This window comes from Pseudophryne corroboree, chromosome 2 (assembly GCF_028390025.1).
Source record: "Pseudophryne corroboree isolate aPseCor3 chromosome 2, aPseCor3.hap2, whole genome shotgun sequence".
NCBI lineage: Eukaryota > Metazoa > Chordata > Amphibia > Anura > Myobatrachidae > Pseudophryne > Pseudophryne corroboree.
This window is the reverse complement of record NC_086445.1, coordinates 478,869,165-478,888,585: the sequence shown is the minus strand read 5'-3', so window position 1 is coordinate 478,888,585 and position 19,421 is coordinate 478,869,165. Positions and strand designations below refer to the sequence as shown.

The window sequence follows — 19,421 nt, the reverse complement described above, 5'->3', positions numbered from 1 at the left end:
TCTGTTGTCAGCACATTCAACTATGTAAAGAACAAAGTATTTAATAAGATTATTTCATTCATTCAGATCTAGGATGTATTATTTTAGTGTTCCCTTTATTTTTTTGAGCAGTGAGATATATATATATATATATATATATATATATATATATAGCAAAAAAGGAGATTGACTTACTGACTGCCTCATCACAAAACCTCTTAAACCACAAGGCCTACGATCTTGAAACTTGGCAGGTAGCTTCTCCTTAGGTCCTAGGTGCTTGCTAAGAACCGGTTTTACTAATGTCACTGTCCATCCACGGAAATTGCAAAAAATTGAGGTATATATGTTCCACTATAACTCCGGAATGCCTGCAGCAATTTACACCAAACTTGGTACATATACAATTTACAATCTGAGAACAAACACTGTGTGGGTAAGACACCCCTAGCACCCCTAGGGGTGGGACAGCAGCACAGAGTATTTCAGGAGACCGCATAACTCCGGAATGCCTGGACCAATTTACACCAAACTTGGTACACATATGACTAACAATCTATGAACAAAGACTGGGTGGGGGGGGGGGGGGGGGAGAGGAGGGGGAGGAGACACCCCTAGCACCCCTAGGGGTGAGGCAGCAGTACAGAGTATTTCAGCAGACAGCATAACTCCGGAATGCCTGGACCAATTTACACCAAAATTTGTACACAGATGACGTACAATCTGGGAACAAACACTGTAGGGGTAAGACACCCCTAGGACCCCTAGGGGTGGGCCAGCCGCACAGACTATATCAGGACATGCATAATATGTCAGTGACAACAGGGCTGCATGTGACAGCGGCAGTGACATGATGTGAGGAGGGGACTGGAGGTAGCGGGAAGCCATCCACTGAGTTATATAGTGGGAGGAGCAGGGTCCCCAGCAGCACAGAGTATATTAGGAGATGCATGATATGTCAGGCAGGACAGGGTTGCATGTGACAGGGGCAGTGACATGATGTGAGGAGGGGAATGGAGGTAGCATGAACCAACACACAGAGTTATATAGTGGAAGTAGCAGGGTCCTCCAGCAGCACAGAGTATATCAGGAAATGCATAATGTGATGTACTGTATAAGAAACTGTAAATAAATCTATAATTTCACAGGGGAACTGACATGATGTGAGGAGGAAAATGGAGGCAGCAGGAAGCCATAGACTGAGAGTTACACAAAAAATACAGAGATAGTAAACCACTGCGCTCTAGGCGGCTGCAGTTGCGTAGAGCCCGGGTGTCACTCTACACCCTACAACATAAACATACACGGAAAAAATGAGGACTACCTCAACTGCGCACAACTTAAATAGTCCACTTAGATGTCTTACATATTCAGAAATACGCCAGTCTGTAAAAAGATAGGAGGTAGTCTTCCAATCTTTTTTTCTTTAGTCCGTTAGGTAAAGAAGTTCCCTCTGGATTGATCCAATGTTCCTCAAAAGAAAAATGGAAGAACAATATCGTGTAGAATGTCCTAAATTTGAGAGTGACTGGTCATTCTAGATTTCGTGGTTTATCAGGATGGTTCATACCGTACTCTCGTCTAAAACGGAAGAGTTTCCACACATAAAGGTTTCTTTATGGGTCCAAACTTCTCCTAACTGGATGGAGGCTATTCGTACTCTTTCAATTCCTCCCAAAGTTGTACCCCAACGCAAAAGATAATAGAGAGAATAGCCCAATTAATAGACCACAGTGGAGTCCATTCCATCAATCCCACTGATAGCCAGAGGAATAAACCAGCGTACCATACTTACACTCCAAGAGTGTTCACTAAGCCCATAAAGGTATCTTTAACAGTTATTCATAATAGGACAAATCAATGAATGTCAGAATATAAATGGGTAAGCGTACCCCACTTACAAGATAATAATCTTGTAAATGTTACAGTGCAAATACTGTTAATTTTCTCAGTGCAGTAAACCGGTAAGCCTTATATTAGTAAATAATTTCTTGATATCGAGTATCCACTATAAATAACACTTTGATCCGTATCTCAGGTACAGGCAGGCTATTACTAATTGAAGTTGCCTGGGCAGACGTATCTAGTATGCCTCAAAAACAAGCTGTAGCAATATTAGATAGATAGATAGATATATATATATATATATATATATATCTCACTATTGCTCTTCATATATATCCATCATTTCAATATGCAGGAATCAATGTAACCAGGGTAAATATCCAATCTATCCTCTGACACATGTGTCATATTGGTGAGTTAGAGAGGTGAAGAGCAAATGAGCTGCTGCAGATTGCAGAAAAGGGGAAGAAAAAGGCACTCCTATCATAGATGTAGTGGGGTGGCTACTGTTCACTGTGTGACATGCATTAATACAGTGAATGAGCGTGTCCCATCTGCACCTAAGGGTTAGAAACAGGTAGAATGCTTCTGCTTTTGAAAAGATCACCCACGGGCACCCTGATGTAACAGCGCAGGATGTCCTCTGAGTTCTCCTTGCGACAATGAGAGAGCATTGAAAAAAGGGAGATTTAAAGATACATGTTATGAGTAAGATGAAATAAAGAGCACCAATCCCCTTATGAGTGTATGCTGCTTCCTTGCATGTGTAAATACATTGATGCAAGGTGAGCGGTACCTCTTTTTTGCCTATAGTGCCTGGAAGAAAGTAGTTTGGTAACAGTGCTGGGACCCTAATGGTAGTAAAGGTCCTGATGCCGCAGGGTATTGCAGGATCCGTTACCCACCATGTGGACCCGCCGGCTGTCACTCGAATGGAGGGTACCTAAGATTGCGCGTGGATATCAGGGTGTGTGGTTCCGGCTCTGGCTGCACTGCACTGAGTCTCCTCAGACAGCTGTTTCGCTTTCTGGCTTCCTCAGTGAGACAGGTGTCTTCAATTAGTAATAGCCTGCCTGTACCTGAGATACGGATCAAAGTGTTATTTATAGTGGATACTCGATATCAAGAAATTATTTACTAATATAAGGCTTACCGGTTTACTGCACTGAGAAAATTAACAGTATTTGCACTGTAACATTTACAAGATTATTATTATTATTATTATTATTATTATTATTATTATTATTTTTTTTTGTTTATATTATGGATATTTATATCCTAGATCCTGAATAAATACTATGATTATTTCGCTACTACCTCTTTATAGGAACCAATGACATGCAATCTATGGGGAGACTGCACTTACCATGAAGTTTGAACACACACTAAACCATCATTGTTACTTATTTACTCTACGCCAGTAGCATTTATTACGAGAGACTGAAGTATTGTTGGTAAATCTATCTACAGTGTTTCTGTTTCCTGTGTTATCCGACTATACCAGCCCACTATTTGTCTCCTTCTGTTAGGGGACTGTTAAGGCTAACTGTTGCAGGAACTAGTGTCAGTATTTATCATATTGGCCCTGACTGCGTCAGGCATATCTCCCCATGGCGTGTTCATACCACACGCAAACCTAGGTATGTTTTTTTTGTCATTTTTTTTTTTTTGTTGTTTTCTATTGTTTTGTCATTTTTGTATTTATGTGTGTATGTTTTTGTCCCAGTCCTGGTTGGTGGCAACAGCTTTTAATGGTAATTAATAAAAGTTAGATTTTATGCAATATTTTTCAATGAGTGCCCCCCAAAAAACGAGAGTCTTTTCCTCTTCTTCTTTTTTGGTATACTAGTCAGGGGTGCACCTCCACATGAGTTACTGCTATAGTATCCTTCAATGAAGGATTAAATTCTAAACTAATGTGGTTTTTTCCAATTCATTCAGTGTCATATCATATTTCACCACCTGTGCTCAAGTTTCCCATATCCCCTTTCTCCCTCTACATTAAAAAGTATTCCTGAATATGTAAGACATCTAAGTGGACTATTTAAGCTGTGCGCAGTTGAGGTAGTTCTCATTTTTCCGTGTATAGACTGAGAGTTGTATAGTGGGAAGAGCAGTGTACCTTGGGGGACCAAAAAGGAGTCCGACCACTACACAAAGTGGGTCAGGGAAGCAAGATATGACTATATACTAGATCTCCAACTAGCGTCAGTTAACAACTATAATTCTAATTTACCATCCTCATCCCGTTGCGAAGCACGGGTATTCAGCTAGTTGTGTATAACAACGACTTCAGTAAGAGCAAAAGAATGAGGAAGAGGAAATAGAAAGATAGAAAGAAAAAGAGAAAAGAAAGAAACCCCACCATCACTACTGCTAGTGGAAACAATTGGGGAGTCTTGTAAAAATAGTCTGGTTTTATGCCATTGGGTTGATTTGAAACATTTATTTTTTTTGCATGGCTTAATAATTTTATATATGCAAGGACTAGAATTTTGCAGTTTTGCTCTTTAGGTCCAACGCTATCTCTACATACTTATTAAACACACAGTTCACTGAATGTACTTTGTTTCCATAACTGGTGACCTACTTCTCTAAGTGTTGTGTTTCTATGTTATAATAGTATCCCAACCAATTTATGTTTCTTCCTGCAGACCGGACCTGTTATAGACATGCCAGTACCTGCAAGCTACAATGATATCACCCAGGACATCACTTTGAGAAATCACATTGGATGGGTCTGGTATGAGAAGGAAATCTGGCTGCCCAGCCGGTGGTTGGAAGACCAGGCCTCTTCCAGAATTGTCCTCCGTGTTGGCAGTGCCCACTACTTCTCTATTGTTGTGAGTACAACTAAACCTCTGACAGACCCGTTATGTGCAAAACAGACTAGATAAAAAACAAAACAGTTTTCATATTGGTTTTTAACAATTAGAAAAGTATTTTTCTAAAAAATCACTTTGGTAGGCTATAATTTTGGTAAACATTTTCTTTATTTGTTTTATATTCCGTTGCAGTTTCCACAGTCTTATGTGACTATCATGTAACCACAGTCACATGGCACATGATGTAGTGAGCAGAGAGACTTTTGGAATGGCCCTGAACTCTGTAAAATCCTGTCCCCACTGCCATCACATGACATACCGAGGGTCAGTTTGTGAGCGTAGCTGGCAGACATATCCACTTATTTATCAATGAGTGATAAATTACACAAACCAATCCGCTCATAACTTTCATTTTTCAAACACTGTCTGTAACATGGCAGGCGTGAGCTGATTGGCTGGTGCAATTTGTCACTCACATTGAAATTTCTCTTACGTCCTAGAGGATGCTGGGGTCCACATTAGTACCATGGGGTATAGATGGGTGCCTTGGGAGCCATGGGCACTTTAAGAGTTTTAATAGTGTGGGCTGGCTCCTCCCTCTATGCTCCTCCTACCAGACTCAGTTTAGAAAATGTGCTCGGTGGAGCCGGTCACAGCTAGGGGAGCTCCTGGGAGTTTTTCTAGTTTTATTGTTTTTTCTAAGAGTTAGGTACAGGAAGGCTGCTGGCAACAGCCTCCCTGCTTTGTGGGACTTAGGGGGGGGGGGGGGGGGAGGGGGAGGAGTAGGAATCAACTCTAGAAGTTAATGTTTCTCTATCTCCGCTGACAGGGCACTGAGCTCCTGAGGGTGCTGATCGCAAGCCCACGAGGCGACCGCTCACTCCCGCAGCACGACCGCCACCCCCTAGCAGAGCCAGAAGATAGAGTGGTGGCATGAGGGTAGGAGCGCAGGTCTGACAGGCTGCACTCCAGAGGGCTCAGCGATACTGATGTGCGGCGGTGTGAAGGGCGCTCTGGGCCAGCCCAAATGCCCTACACTGATCACTGATGCTAACAGGGGCTAATCCCACTGTTAGCAGCCAAATCACCTCAGGCCAGTATAATCCGTGAAAGCGGGAAGACGCGCCATTACAGGGGGCAAGGCTTCTTCCTCAGAGCGGATCCAGCACTCACCAGCGCCATTTTCTCCCTGCAGATCACACTGATGAGATGCTGACAGGGAGCGCTGACCTCCACATAACTCCAGCATACCTCTGCGGTACCAGGGTGTTATAGACAAGGGGGGAGAGTGTAGATAGAACTGTTAAATCTATTAAGGTTATTCAGTCTGCGCCGGCTGGTTACTGTATAAACTGCCTACTGGGGCGCTGTGTGGCTGGCTCCATATACTCAGTGTCTCTCTGAAGGTACTCTGGGGGAAACTGTTTCTGCATTTTCCTGTGTGTGTGTGTGTGTGTGTGTGTGTAAGCTCACATAAACATATCTTTGAACTCTGTATCTTGGCCCTCATTCCGAGTTGTTCGCTCGGTAAAAATCTTCGCATCGCAGCGTTTTTCCGCTTAATGCGCATGCGCAATGTCCGCACTGCGACTGCGCCAAGTAAATTTGCTATGCACTTAGTAATTTTACTCACGGCTTTTTCATCGTTCTGGCGATCGTAATGTGATTGACAGGAAATGGGTGTTACTGGGCGGAAACAGGCCGTTTTATGGGCGTGTGGGAAAAAACGCTACCGTTTCCGGAAAAAACGCAGGAGTGGCCGGAGAAACGGAGGAGTGTCTGGGCGAACGCTGGGTGTGTTTGTGACGTCAAACCAGGAACGACAAGCACTGAACTGATCGCAGATGCCGAGTAAGTCTGAAGCTACTCAGAAACTGCTACGAGGTGTGTAATCGCAATATTGCGAATACATCGTTCGCAATTTTAAGATGCTAAGATTCACTCCCAGTAGGCGGCGGCTTAGCGTGAGCAACTCTGCTAAAATCGCCTTGCGAGCGAACAACTCGGAATGACCCCCCTTGTGCTGCAGAGTGTATCTTCTCCTGAAGAGTCTATTCTATGTACTCAGGACTCTAATATACTGTCTCAGCCTTCTGAATTCGAACCCCCATGGGTGGATTCTCTTAGGGGAATGATATCCCAGATTTCATCTTGGATAGCTCAAATTGAGACTGAAACACAGGTTTTGAGAGTCTGAAGTTTTGTCGTATTCAGCTCCCACTACCTCTTCAAAGACCCCAGTTGTTTACCCTAAGAAACATGCTCTTGCCCAGATAATGCAAGCCGACACGGATACCGATTCTGATACAGGTGACGGTGATGGGGATATGCGGGAGGGGGATGCATCCCTTGCTAAGGGGGTGCAACTCATGATTGAGGCTATTGAGGACATTTTACACATTACCGAAAAGGTATCTGAGCAAGTAGAGTAGGCTTATTTTACTGACCATAAGAAATCCTCCTTACATTCCCTGTGTCTAAGGAATTAAACGCATTGTTTGAAAAATCCTGGGAAAACCCAGAGAAAACAATCCAGATCCCAAAAAGGGTTCTCATTGCTTTTCCTTTCCCTGGGGAGGATAGGAAAAAGTGGGAAATCCCGCCTGTAGTAGACGCTTCTGTGTCTAGGTTGTCTACAAAAGTGGTTTTACCTGTCCCTGGGTCCACCGCTTTAAAAGAGCCGGCTGACCATAAGATTGAGACTACGCTCAAATCCTTATATACAGCTACCGGCGTAGCGTTAAGACCCACTAGTGCTTGTGTGTGGCTTTCAAAAGCCATAGTAAAATGGTCAGGCACATTACTAGAGGAATTAGATTCTATGAATCTAGTGACATTGTGACAAAGTGACATTGAATTGTTTTTATGTCACATACAGGACTCTGCAGGTTTCATGGTGGAGGCCATGAAGGACCTTGGCTACCTTAATGCGAGGGCCTCTTCCGTGGCTGTCTTGGCACGTAGGGGACTCTGGCTGCGCCAGTGGTCTGCGGATGCGGAATCCAAAAAGAGTGAGGCTATGTTTGGGGTAGCGTTAGATGCGTGGATCTCCACGGCAACTGCGGGTAAGTCAACTTTTCTTCCCTCAGCAGCACCGCCGAATAGGTAATCTTATCCTACGTCTACATTGCAGTCCTTTCGGACTGCGAAAGTTAAAAAGTCCAAACCCCCTTCAGCTTTCGTTAGAAGAGGTCGGGGGAAATCCAGAAAACCTGCACTAACAGGTTCACAGCAACAGAAACCTCGTTCTGCTTCCTCAAAATCCTCGGCATGACGGTAGACACCCAGCCTAGAGATCGGGCAGGTGGGAACAAGATTGAGAAATTTCAGTCATGTCTGGGCGTCATCAGGGCTAGACCCCTGGGTACAAGATATTGTTGCCCGGGGGTACAGACTGGAGTTTCAAGACCTCCCACCTCACAGATTCTTAAAATCAGGCTTACCAGCTTTGCTGACAGAAAGTGCTATCCTACAGAAAGCCATTCAAAAATTGCTAAAGTCAAATGTCATTGTTCCAGTTCCACCTCACCTCATGAGTTAGGGTTATTACTCAGACCTTTTTTTGGTACCGAAACCGGAGGGTTCGGTCAGGCCAATATTGAATCTAAAGTCATTGAACTCTTATTTGAGAGCATTCAAATTCAAAATGGAGTCTCTGAGAGCGGTGATCTCAGGTCTGGAGGAGGGGGAATTCCTGGTATCCCTAGATATCAAGTATGCGTAACTTAACATTCCGATCTGGCCGACTCACCAGGCTTATCTCAGATTTGCGCTGCTGGACTGTCACTATCCGTTCCAGGCACTGCCGTTTGGACTCTCCACGGCATCGAGGGTGTTCACCAAGGTCATGGCGGAGATGATGCTACTCCTCCGCAAGCAGGGTGTGAACATAATTCCTTATCTGGATGATCTGCTGATAAAAGCGTCTTCCAGGGAAAATCTGTTGCAGAGCATTTCTCTCTCAACTCAACTACTCGAGGATCATGGATGGATGGATGGATGGATCCTGACTCTTCCAAAGTCGCATCTGGAGCCGACAAGGAGACTGTCCTTCCTGAGGATGATCCTCAACATGGAAGTACAGAGGGTGTTTCTGCCGGAGGAGAAAGCGTTGGAGATACAAACATTGGTCCAGGATGTCCTGAAGCCAGCCCGGGTATCTGTTCATCAGCGCATTTGCCTTCTGGGGAAAATGGTTGCCTCCTACGAGGCGCTACAGTACGGAAGATTTCATGCACGGTCTTTCCAACTGGATCTCCTGGACAAATGGTCGGGATCTCATCTTCACATACACCAGAGGATACGTCTGTCACCGAAAGCCAGATTCTCGCTCTTCTGGTGGCTGCAAACTTCTCACTTACTCGAGGACCGCAGGTTCAGGATTCAGAATTGGATCCTCCTAACCACGGATGCAAGTCTCAGAGTTTGGGGAGCAGTCGCCCAAGGGGAAAACTTCCAAGGAAGGTGGTCAAGTCTGGAATCCATCCTTCCGATAAACATTCTGGAACTAAGGGCCGTGTACAACTGTCTTCTACAAGCAGCACATCTTCTAAAAGATCGGTCTATTCAGGTTCAGTCGGACAATGTAACGACAGTGGCCTACATAAACCGACAAGGCGAAATGAAGAGCAGAGCTGCAAGGTCAGAGGTAACAAGAATCATCCTCTGGGTGGAAAAGCACGCGGTGGTACTGTCAGCAATCTTCATTCCGGGAGTAGACAACTGGGAAGCGGACTTCCTCAGCAGACACAATCTCCATCCAGGAGAGTGGGGCCTCCACCCAGAGGTGTTTGCAGAGGTGACAAGTCTTTGGGGCATACCTCAAATAGACATGATGGCCTCCCGCCTCAACAAGACGCTTTGGAGGTACTGTTCCAGGTCGAGGAACCCACAGGCAGAGGCGGTGGACGCCCTGGTAACTCTGTGGGTGTTCATGTCGGTGTATGTGTTCCCTCCAATTCCATTCATCCCAAGGATTCTCAAACTAATAAATAGAACGAGAGTTCAGGCGATCCTCAATGCTCCAGACTGGCCAAGAAGGGCTTGGTACGCGGATCTTCTGGAGTTAATGCTAGAAGATCCGAGCCATCTTCCTCTACTAGAGGACCTTCTGCAACAGGGGCAGTTCGCTTATCAAGACTTACCACGGCTACGTTTGACGGCATGGAGGTTGAACGACAGATCTTAGCTCGGAAGGGCATTCCAAACAAAGTTATTCCTACCCTGATACAGGCCAGGAAAGGAGTAACGTCTAAACACTACCATCGGATTTGGAAAAAGTACGTGTCTTGGTGTGAATCCAAGAAATTTCCTACGGTGGAGTTTCAATTAGGGCAGTTTCTCCTCTTTCTGCAAGCAGGTGTGGATGTGGGCCTGCGTTTGTGCTCCATATAAGTCCAGATTTCGGCCTTGTCCATTTTCTTCCAGAAACAATTGGCTGTCCTCCCTGAGGTTCAGACTTTCTTGAAAGGGGTTCTGCACATCCAACCTCCCTTTGTACCTCCTACGGCACCTTGGGATCTTAATGTGGTGCTGCAGTTCCTGCAGTCGGATTGGTTTGAACCTTTACAGGAGGTTGATGTCAAGTTTCTGACTTGGAAGGCGGACACACTATTGGCTTTGGCATCTGCTAGACGTGTGTCTAAATTGGCGGCATTGTCCTGCAAGTGCCCCTACTTGATTTTCCATGAAGATAGAGCTGAGCTCAGGAAGCATCAGCAATTTCTTCCAAAGGTTGTGTCGGCTTTTCATATCAACCAACCTATTGTGGTGCCAGTGGCTACTGACTCCTCAATTACTTCAAAATCCTTGGACGTTGTGAGGGCTTTGAAGATTTATGTGAACAGAACTTCTCGTCACATAAAGTCGGAGGCTCTGTTTGTCCTTTATGATCCCAACAAGGTTGGGTACCCTGCTTCCAAGCAGACGATTTCTCACTGGATCTGGTTTACTATCCAGCATGCTTATTCTACGGCTGGCTTGCCGTGTTCAAAATCTGTTAAGGCCCACTCTACTCGTAAAGTGGGTTCTTCCTGGGCGGCTGCCCGGGGTGTCTCGGCTTTACAACTTTGCAGAGTGGCTACTTGGCCAGGATCAAACACGTTTGCTAAGTTCTACAAGTTTGATACTTTGGCCTGTGAGGACCTAAAGTTTGGTCAATCTGTTCTGCAGGAGCTTCCGCGCTCTCCCTCCCGTACTGGGAGCTTTGGTACATCCCCATGGTACTAATGTGGACCCCAGCATCCTGTAGGACGTAAGAGAAAATAGGATTTTAATTACCTACCGGTAAGTCCTTTTCAGGTAGTCCATAGAGGATTCTGGGCGTCCGCCCAGCACTTCGGTTTCCTGCAATTGTTACTTAGTTAATTACTGCTGTGTTACTTGATTAAGTACGTACTGGTCAGCCGTTGCTGAATTGTTTCAAGTTCGTTATCTTGGTTTTCTATAATGTGTGAGCTGGTGTGAATCTCACCACTATCTGTGTATTTCCTTCTCTCGAAGTATGTCCGTCTCCTCGGGCACAGTTTCTAGACTGAGTCTGGTAGGAGGGGCATAGAGAGAGTAGCCAGCTCACACTATTAAACTCTTAAAGTGCCCATGGCTCCCAAAGGACCTGTCTATACCCCATGGTACTAATGTGGACCCCAGCATCCTCTACGGACTGCGAGAAAAGGATTTACCGGTAGGTAATTAAAATCCTATTTTATGAGTCATTGATAAATAAGGGCAATTGTCTGCACTCTAGAATGGTTTTGAAAAGGATTCTTAAGAGATTAAGTTTTGGGGGGGGGGGGGGGGTTTCAATTAGGAAATGACATGGGATTGCGGCTTTAATGATTTTGTCAACTATTATTTATTTGTCACTAGCCATTTTCATTACTTAAATATGTCTGCTGAAGTTTCAGAAAGGAAACTGCAGCAGCACATTGACAGTAAAGGGCAAATTTAATTCCAAACATGGATGTGATGTGCTGCTTCGGGTGTAGCAAAACTATGTCAGCATACCAGCTTAAATAATATATACAGAGTAGTGAGAGGGTACTGTATATTTCAATGATATCTTGAGGGGGGGGGGGGGGGAGAATTGCCCTAGGGTGGTGCACAGTTGTGGACGGTATTGAGACATAACTTTTAATTACTCATCAGATCATGTGATAAAAACTATCAAAATGTAAGATAAAATCCATGCCAATCAGTGAAAGAAATAGTGTGGCTTAAAAATGTGCTCTGCGCACTAGATGCCAGTGGAATGTATAATTAATAAAGTATGCTTCACTTTAATGAAAATGTGTCCCTGTTTCTTATTAGTTTTTTTGTTGTTGTTGTGCATTACTATGTAACACCAGTTGTCGATCACTTCTTGTCACATTAGTATCCATAAACAGATACTCTACGTATGAAGGAAATTCTGTGTGTGTGAATTCAATATCTAATAAGCAGATATCCCATATATATCAAAATTCCTGTATCTATTAATTTGTATCTGTTGAATCCCTCAGGGTGTTAACCCTTCATTTATTTTGACAATTAACTCATGTTACATATCTATCAAGATGCTGCCAGCACTGAGACACAGCTGAAGTAAACGATTTCACAAGATATACCAGTAGTGTTACCAGTATCATCCATCATTCACAAACAACATATTTGTAATTTATATTTCTGCAGCAGGGTACATTGGTGTCCACAGGGAAACATCGGGGTGTAGAGTGGATCTTGATCCAGAGTTACCAACAGGCTAAAGCTTTAGGCTGTCCCAGGATGCATTGGGGCCTCCTCTATAACCCTGCCTCCAGGCATAAGAGCTCAGTTTCGAGTTGGTGCCTGCAGCAGCAGGTCACATACAGCCCTAATAAAGCTTTTCTAAGAAGATTTCTTCTCTAGGCTGTCAGCGCTGTATGTCAGGGTGACACTTCAGCGTATCGGCTCCATCATCACCTCCCAAGCAGCGTTGCATACTTCCGCTGCTCAGTTCCCAAGTACTAACAGCAGAGACGTCCCGGCTTAGGTCGCAGACTGCTCTTCTGGTTCACGTGGCTGCTACGGGGAGGAGGTAAGAGGGCCCCCAGGCAAGATCCGCCATTAAATCACGTTCCGTCCACGACCTAGGGAGACGGGTCGCGGCGCTGGCGTGGACGCTGTCACCTAGCAGGGACTCCACTAGACCACCAGGGCGTCTGAGTACAGGTCAGGGTGTTCTAACACCCCATTTAATAAGACTCTCTAGTACCTGGGGTGGAAGTCCAGCATAGGGGAGCTGGCGCCTGACCTGTAGCCCCTCCCCAGGCACAGGGCGCCATCTCCTCGCTGATTTCCCGCCCTGGAGCTGCCTCACACTCTCCCTCACAGAAACACTGAGCATCATCTTACAGCATAGAAGCAGTAGCTGGTCTCTGGGATTGCAGGGCAAAGTCTCCCATGTAAAGTCGCCTGTATACAGAGCCGTGACTTTACATTCACTTGAGTATCCTACGTGTCTTGACACAGACAGCGTTAGCTGAGAAAAAGTGTACTGTTTACAGAATATAATGTACGAGTATTCTGATATATCCTCCAGTCACGGACCACGCTGTGAGAGAGATTACAATAAATATATATATATATTTACAGTGCAGTTTCATTGTGATAATTTCTGCATTGTCTATGACTGTGTGCCTGTATCTACTCTGTAGTTTCACTCTCAGTGTTTCCCAGATGTAACTGTCACTATATTCTGTACCCTGAGGGCTAGGTGCGTCTCGGTCCGCTAGTATAGTGCGACACAGTATTTATCCAATACGTGTATTCTAGTGTGTGCTCAGTCACATAATACCCGATTTTATCCGCAGGTTTTGTGCTCTGTCTGGCTTTTTCGTACTAAGTCGCTCTGTTGTTGCATTCTCACATATGTCTCACAGAAAGGGCAGTAAATCAGTGGAAGCTCCTACATCATGCAGAGCATGCTCCAAGGATTTACCAGAGGGGGAAGTGTTGTATAATGGTCTGTGTACTATTTGTCATACATCTCCCAGTCAGTCCGCAGCTCCTGCATTTATTCTAAAGCGTACCTGGCTGCGTTCACCTACCTACTGGGTATTCTGGTGGAATGTCTAACGCCCCCTATGGGACCACATGTGTAACTACAGTCACAAATTGTCCCCATGATTAATCCGCTTTGGGTGGAAAATCTATCTAACCAGCTGCAGAAAAATCAGTCATTGGTAAGACAAAAAGGGGCCCCAGGTCACTCCTGTGACCCTGGGTCATTTAAGTGGGCTGCTTCCTCCTCACAATCTACAATCCTCTCTGATGTTTCATCATAAGAAGGGGGGGAAGCACACGGTTCTATCAGACACTGAATCCTGTGTTACTGATGAAGATTCTTCCTTGCAGATTCCCCCCTGGGCTGTAAAAAGAGCGTGGGTTCAGGCACTGGAGGAAGAGCTGCCCAAGGATATATGTGTCATTGCCAGTAAATACCTGTCTCTTTTTTTTTTTTTTTTTTTTTTTCCAAAATATTTTATTGGACATTCACAAAAAATATAAGCATACATTACAGTATACAACAACTGAAAGTGATAACAGCGGATCGACATGGCATAATAGAAAAATAAACATTAATGGTCAGGCAAAGGAAGAAACAAGTTACAAACTATGTCAGTTTCACAATTCCTAGAAAGGGGGGCGACCTAGGATAAGCAATTCAAGATTGTACCAAGTGGTATATTTTACAGCCTGTCGAAGGGAAATCTTGATAGTATCATCGAGCATCTGTACATAAGGGAGCCAAATATCAAAGAATTTTTCAATTTTACATTCTTTATCAATAGACATCTCAAGCCACTCCATATGAAATAGGTATGATAACCTTGGCAGTAACAGAGCTAGGGACAATGAATCAGTAGTTATCCATTGTGACAGGATAGCCTTTTTGCTTGCAGCTGCTATTTTGGTCAACAGCCTGCGCTGGCCAAGGGACAGCCCAGGCGTTGAAGATTGACAGTGGACGTCCCAAATAGCCCACTCAGGGGTGGCCACCACATCGATATGTAGTTTATTTTTAACATAGTTTTGTACTAAATCCCAGAACTTGAGGACTTTAGGACAGCTCCATAAACAGTGATATATATATCTGCCTCAGGCGCTCCGCATTTAAAACATTTGGAGTCAGGAGCCGTACCCATTTGGAATCGTAATTTCGGTGTGATATAGGAGCGATGTAATATTTGGTAGTTCATTTCAGCATAAGATGCTGACGAGAGAGTTTTGTAAATACCTGTCTCTTGAAGTTATATCAACCAAAAACGAACGGCGGCATCAACTTCCCTGATGTCACTGGGTATAATCATTCAGCTATCTTGCGACATTTAAGAGACTGGTTACAGGGGACATCGATTTATACTGATGTTCTCTTGGAACAAGAGTTTTTGAGGGACATTGCATTAATAGGCTTATTACATCAACATGATCAGGAAGTGGAGGAACATATTAAATTAAATCCTTTGCTTTGGACAACGCGGAAGCTCTGGCACATCCTGCGTCACAAAGCTGGACTCAATGGTTTCTATTCTTTACACTTACCCCTGGTTAAGAATCCTCAATTCCTAGACGGCATGGCTGCTCATCCCTTCACCCTATGGAGACACGCAGGAGTGGAGAATATTGGGTCTCTAGTGTCGGGGGAGAAACGCCCTCTCACTTTCACAGAATTATCCACTAAATATGCCATGGTTAGGCCATATCCTCTGGCCTTCCTACAGACACGCTTTTATGTAAGCCACGTCCTACAGCATTTTTCAGACAAAGACTGGGATAACCCCCTAGACGCCCTCTTGAAAAATGCAGTCCCGCAACGTAGAGCTATCTCGATCCACTATACCTTTCTTAGAGATATTATGGATCATACCAAAGTGTCAGGAGGAGTGTCGGGGTGGCTGTCCCACTTCCCCGAACTAACAATCTCAGATTTGGAAAAGACCCTCCTATATTCTCGCAGAACTCTCCCATCTAGTATGTATACTGAACTATTCTTAAACATATTCCATAATGCATATCTTTCCCCGCTGCGCCGATTTCATATAGGTACCTCCGCGACTCATAACTGTCCGAGGTGTCATCAGGAGATGGCAGATAATTACCATTGCTTATGGGCGTGCCCTATTGTAAAATATTTCTGGCATTTAATACGCAGATATGCTGAATTGAAACTGACAAATTATGTCCCATTTACCCCGGAGTGGGCAATTTTCGGAATGGTTAACCCTATGCATCGAATAACCCCGGGTAGTAAGAAATTACTACTAGCCATAAGCGCAGCGGGTAAAAAAACTATATTACAAAGTTGGCTAGATAATTCACCCCCTCAGTTACCATTGTTTTTTAATAAACTGTACTTTCTGTTCCGAATGGACTGGGTAGAGACACTCCTGCATAAGGAAAGAGAAGTGGAGCGTTTCTTTTCACTCTGGGAGTCATACATAGACACGCTCCCACTTACCACTAGAAATCAGATTCATCATAGTCTTAAAGACACCACTTGGTATCTTACCAGGCTGATAACCCATGACCCGCCGATAACCTTGGCGTAGAGAGACACCTACTCGTACATATGGGCTATTATTGAGATTCAGGACTCGCAGTCTTATTGGTGTTTCTGTGTTCAGAATTTAATTTTGAGACATAGCTGTTGACGATTACAGATTTCCTCGACATCTAGAGATGTACACCTTGAACATTTACTGTTATATTCAGATTGACTTATTCGCATCATAGATTTTACTATAATGAGAATCTGTGTTAATGTACTAATTCAGCTTAAACCGCATGTTGTTACTAGAAGTATCAAAGCAACATTGTAACTATTGTGGTATGCTTGTATCATCTTTGTTACCTCAATAAAAATATAAAAAAAAAAAAAATACCTGTCTCTTATTACCACCACCACCTATTACGTTCATGAGGTGTCTACTGAGACCGGTGTAATGGCAGCCAAGGCGTTGTCCACGTCTGTCCTGGCTCGCCGCATACTGTTGTTGGGGTCGTGGAAAGTGGACCTGGACTCCAAAACAACCTTGGAGCTACTCCCCTTCACTGGGGACATTTGTTTGGGGAAAACCTAAATGAAATAGTGTCTGAATTTGTAGCCGCTTTTTTCCCCCACTACTAGTCCTTCTGAACAGAAGGCAAAAGGTACCACTTTTCGGCCTTAAGGGAAAGCAAAAGGTCAGGCATATCTGAGACAATCTTGTGCTACCAAAACCACAAAGCCCAAAGCAAAACAATCCTGGGCAGCCCGCTGCATGACGGGGCGGGCCTTTCCCTGGGGGACCCCAGGGTGGGAGGCCGACTTCTACAGTTTGCCCAGGTCTGGTTAAAGACTACTTCAGATGCATGGGTACTGGAAGTTGTCTCTCACGGGTATGCTGTCTCGTTCCCTCGACAGTTTTGCACTACGGTCCTCCTTTCCCCCTATGCTGGGCCTCGGCACCGGGTACTGTAGAGCCTATGTAAAATGGATTTTCGTAAATCTGACCTGTGCTCCCTGCCCTGGTGGATATAGTGTGGTCCCTGTGCAGTACAGTGTCCACACCAGCGGCGCGGCCCATCTCCTGGGACCGCAACCAGACCACGATTTACCGGCGGGTCCTACCTGGGGGACTCTCTTACGTCCTCCCTGACGTGCAGCCACGCGATCCTGGAGAGCGTCAGCGGTGGTGTGCCTGATGACCGGTGCGCCTCTGCTGCAAGTACCCGGTAACCCGGCCGCGGGAGTATGCATCGCTGCTGGGGAGGTGATGGAGCCGCAGCACAGTATGTCAGAATGACATATAAAGTGGTGCGTCCCTTGAAGTCTACTTTAAAAAGCCCCACCAGTGCCACAAGGCGGGGTTATAGGGGAAGTGGTGCAGTACAACCTGGAAACAGTCAAAGCTTTAGCCTGTTGGTGCCTCGGATCAAAATCCAACTCTACACCCGGATGTATTTCCTGTGGAATCCCAGTGTACCTCGCTGCAGAAACTACAATTCTTTTATCATAACAAATGAAAGGGGAAATACACTGAGGATACAGCAATTACAGATTGATACTCTATGCAGGAAATTGTATATGTATCTGTTTATTGATACTAATGTGACAAGAAGTGATCCACAACTGGAGTGGCATAGTAATAAACCACCAAGAAACAGGGACACACATTCATTAAAGTGAAGCATCCGTTATTAATTATACATTCCACTGGCATCTAGTGTGCAGAATAAATATTTTTAAACCATAATCTTTATTTCTTTCACTGATCTTCATTAATTGTATCTTTTATATTTCGCTAGTTTTTTTTCACATGATCTGATAAATAATTAAAAGTTTTATGTTTTAATACCGTCCACAAATGTGCACCACCCTAGGGCAATTATTTCCTCCTTTTCTTGGTTGAATAACCTTGCTTGTGGAAGCACCCCCAAGTCTTCTTCTGAAAAGAATGTTTCTACGAAAAATCAATGGGGGCCTCTTGAACAGTACAATTGAACCTGTGTAACTAGTATTCATACAGTATTTTTCAGATCTGTGGAAGACCAGAGTATAGTATATTACAGTAAAATAAATATATATATTTTTTTCATTCTTTAAGCCCAAGGTGTGTGGCTTCTTCACTGAGTACGGTGCAAAATCCGTGCCGGGGGCATGGAACTTTGCACCCTCTCTAAAAGGAGAAAGGCCCTGTTACTCCCCAACCCCTCAGAGCCAAAAGGCCTACTGAGGAAAAAAGAGGATCTTCAGGTGCCCCCTTGCCAAAGTTCAGAGGGGCCCCAGGAATCCCCGACACCCCCCCCCCCCCCCCGCCCCTTCCCTCCATAGGGGAGCAGCGGTCTTCAGGCTTCCCCCACGGCTCAGGGTTGCCTCGTTCTCCTCGGGGTTGTCGAATCTTCAGCTCTCCCCAAAAGGAAAGAAACTCGGCAACCTAGAGGTGGAGGGGCCCATAATCCCCACAGAACTGTGACACATTCACAAAAAACATAACAAAATAAATAAAAGTGAGGTGAATAGTGCAAAAATAATGCAATCAAAATAAATAAATAAGCACTAGCCAAAAGGCCAGGAGGGAATAAAAATTATCCTTGCCCTAGCCAAAAGTTCAGTATTTAGTGCAAAGTAACTTACTAGCGCTAGGTGATGTCCCAGACACCATCACCCTGCATTTTCAGTCACCTCTGGCTCTGTCAGCACCAGGGGCACATAGCACCATGGGCTTCAGGCTGCTGGCTTCTTGGCCAGAGGATCAAGTGGATAAACCATCTCTTACTGGTGGGGTGACCAGTCCCAGCAGCGTACATGGACATCTACACTTGATCTTGGCCAAAAGGCTGAGAAGCGATATGAAGAAATACTAATCTTAATTAGCTACAGAAAAAAAATGGTCACGATCATAACCCGATCATAAAACAGATGCTTACTTACACTCCTGGAATGTCTGGGAGACTCCCAGATTAAAGAGGGCTCTCCCAGGAGAGTATCCCTGCCTGCTTTCTCCGCCCTATTCTCTTGGGGCATGATAATGTGATCCCTTGACCACAGCTGCACAATGCTGCAAATCGTGACATTGCATGAGGTGCTGGGCCCGTGTTGTTGCCTTTTGTGGTTCTATTGCTACTACCTAGACCTCCCCTCCAGCACTGCCTGGGTAAAAAGTCAGCAAGTATGATATAACAAGTTAGTGCCTGCCTGTATAAAATGGTGCCATAGGCAGTTGTAGTAAGCTTGCATGGCATTTCAATCACTGGGTGCTGGCGTGCTCTTTT

At 44.8% G+C, this 19,421-nt stretch overlaps 1 protein-coding gene across 2 annotated transcripts in view; it reads left to right on the top strand.

Annotated features, from left to right (window-relative positions):
- The window catches only part of GUSB (glucuronidase beta), a 134,356-nt gene that overhangs the window by 39,573 nt on the left and 75,362 nt on the right, over window positions 1–19,421 (top strand). For both annotated transcript variants that reach the window (XM_063953839.1, XM_063953838.1), the window contains exon 2: window positions 4,479–4,667. In XM_063953839.1, coding sequence (XP_063809909.1) covers window positions 4,479–4,667 — 189 coding nt within the window. The remainder of the gene's footprint in view (window positions 1–4,478; window positions 4,668–19,421) is intronic.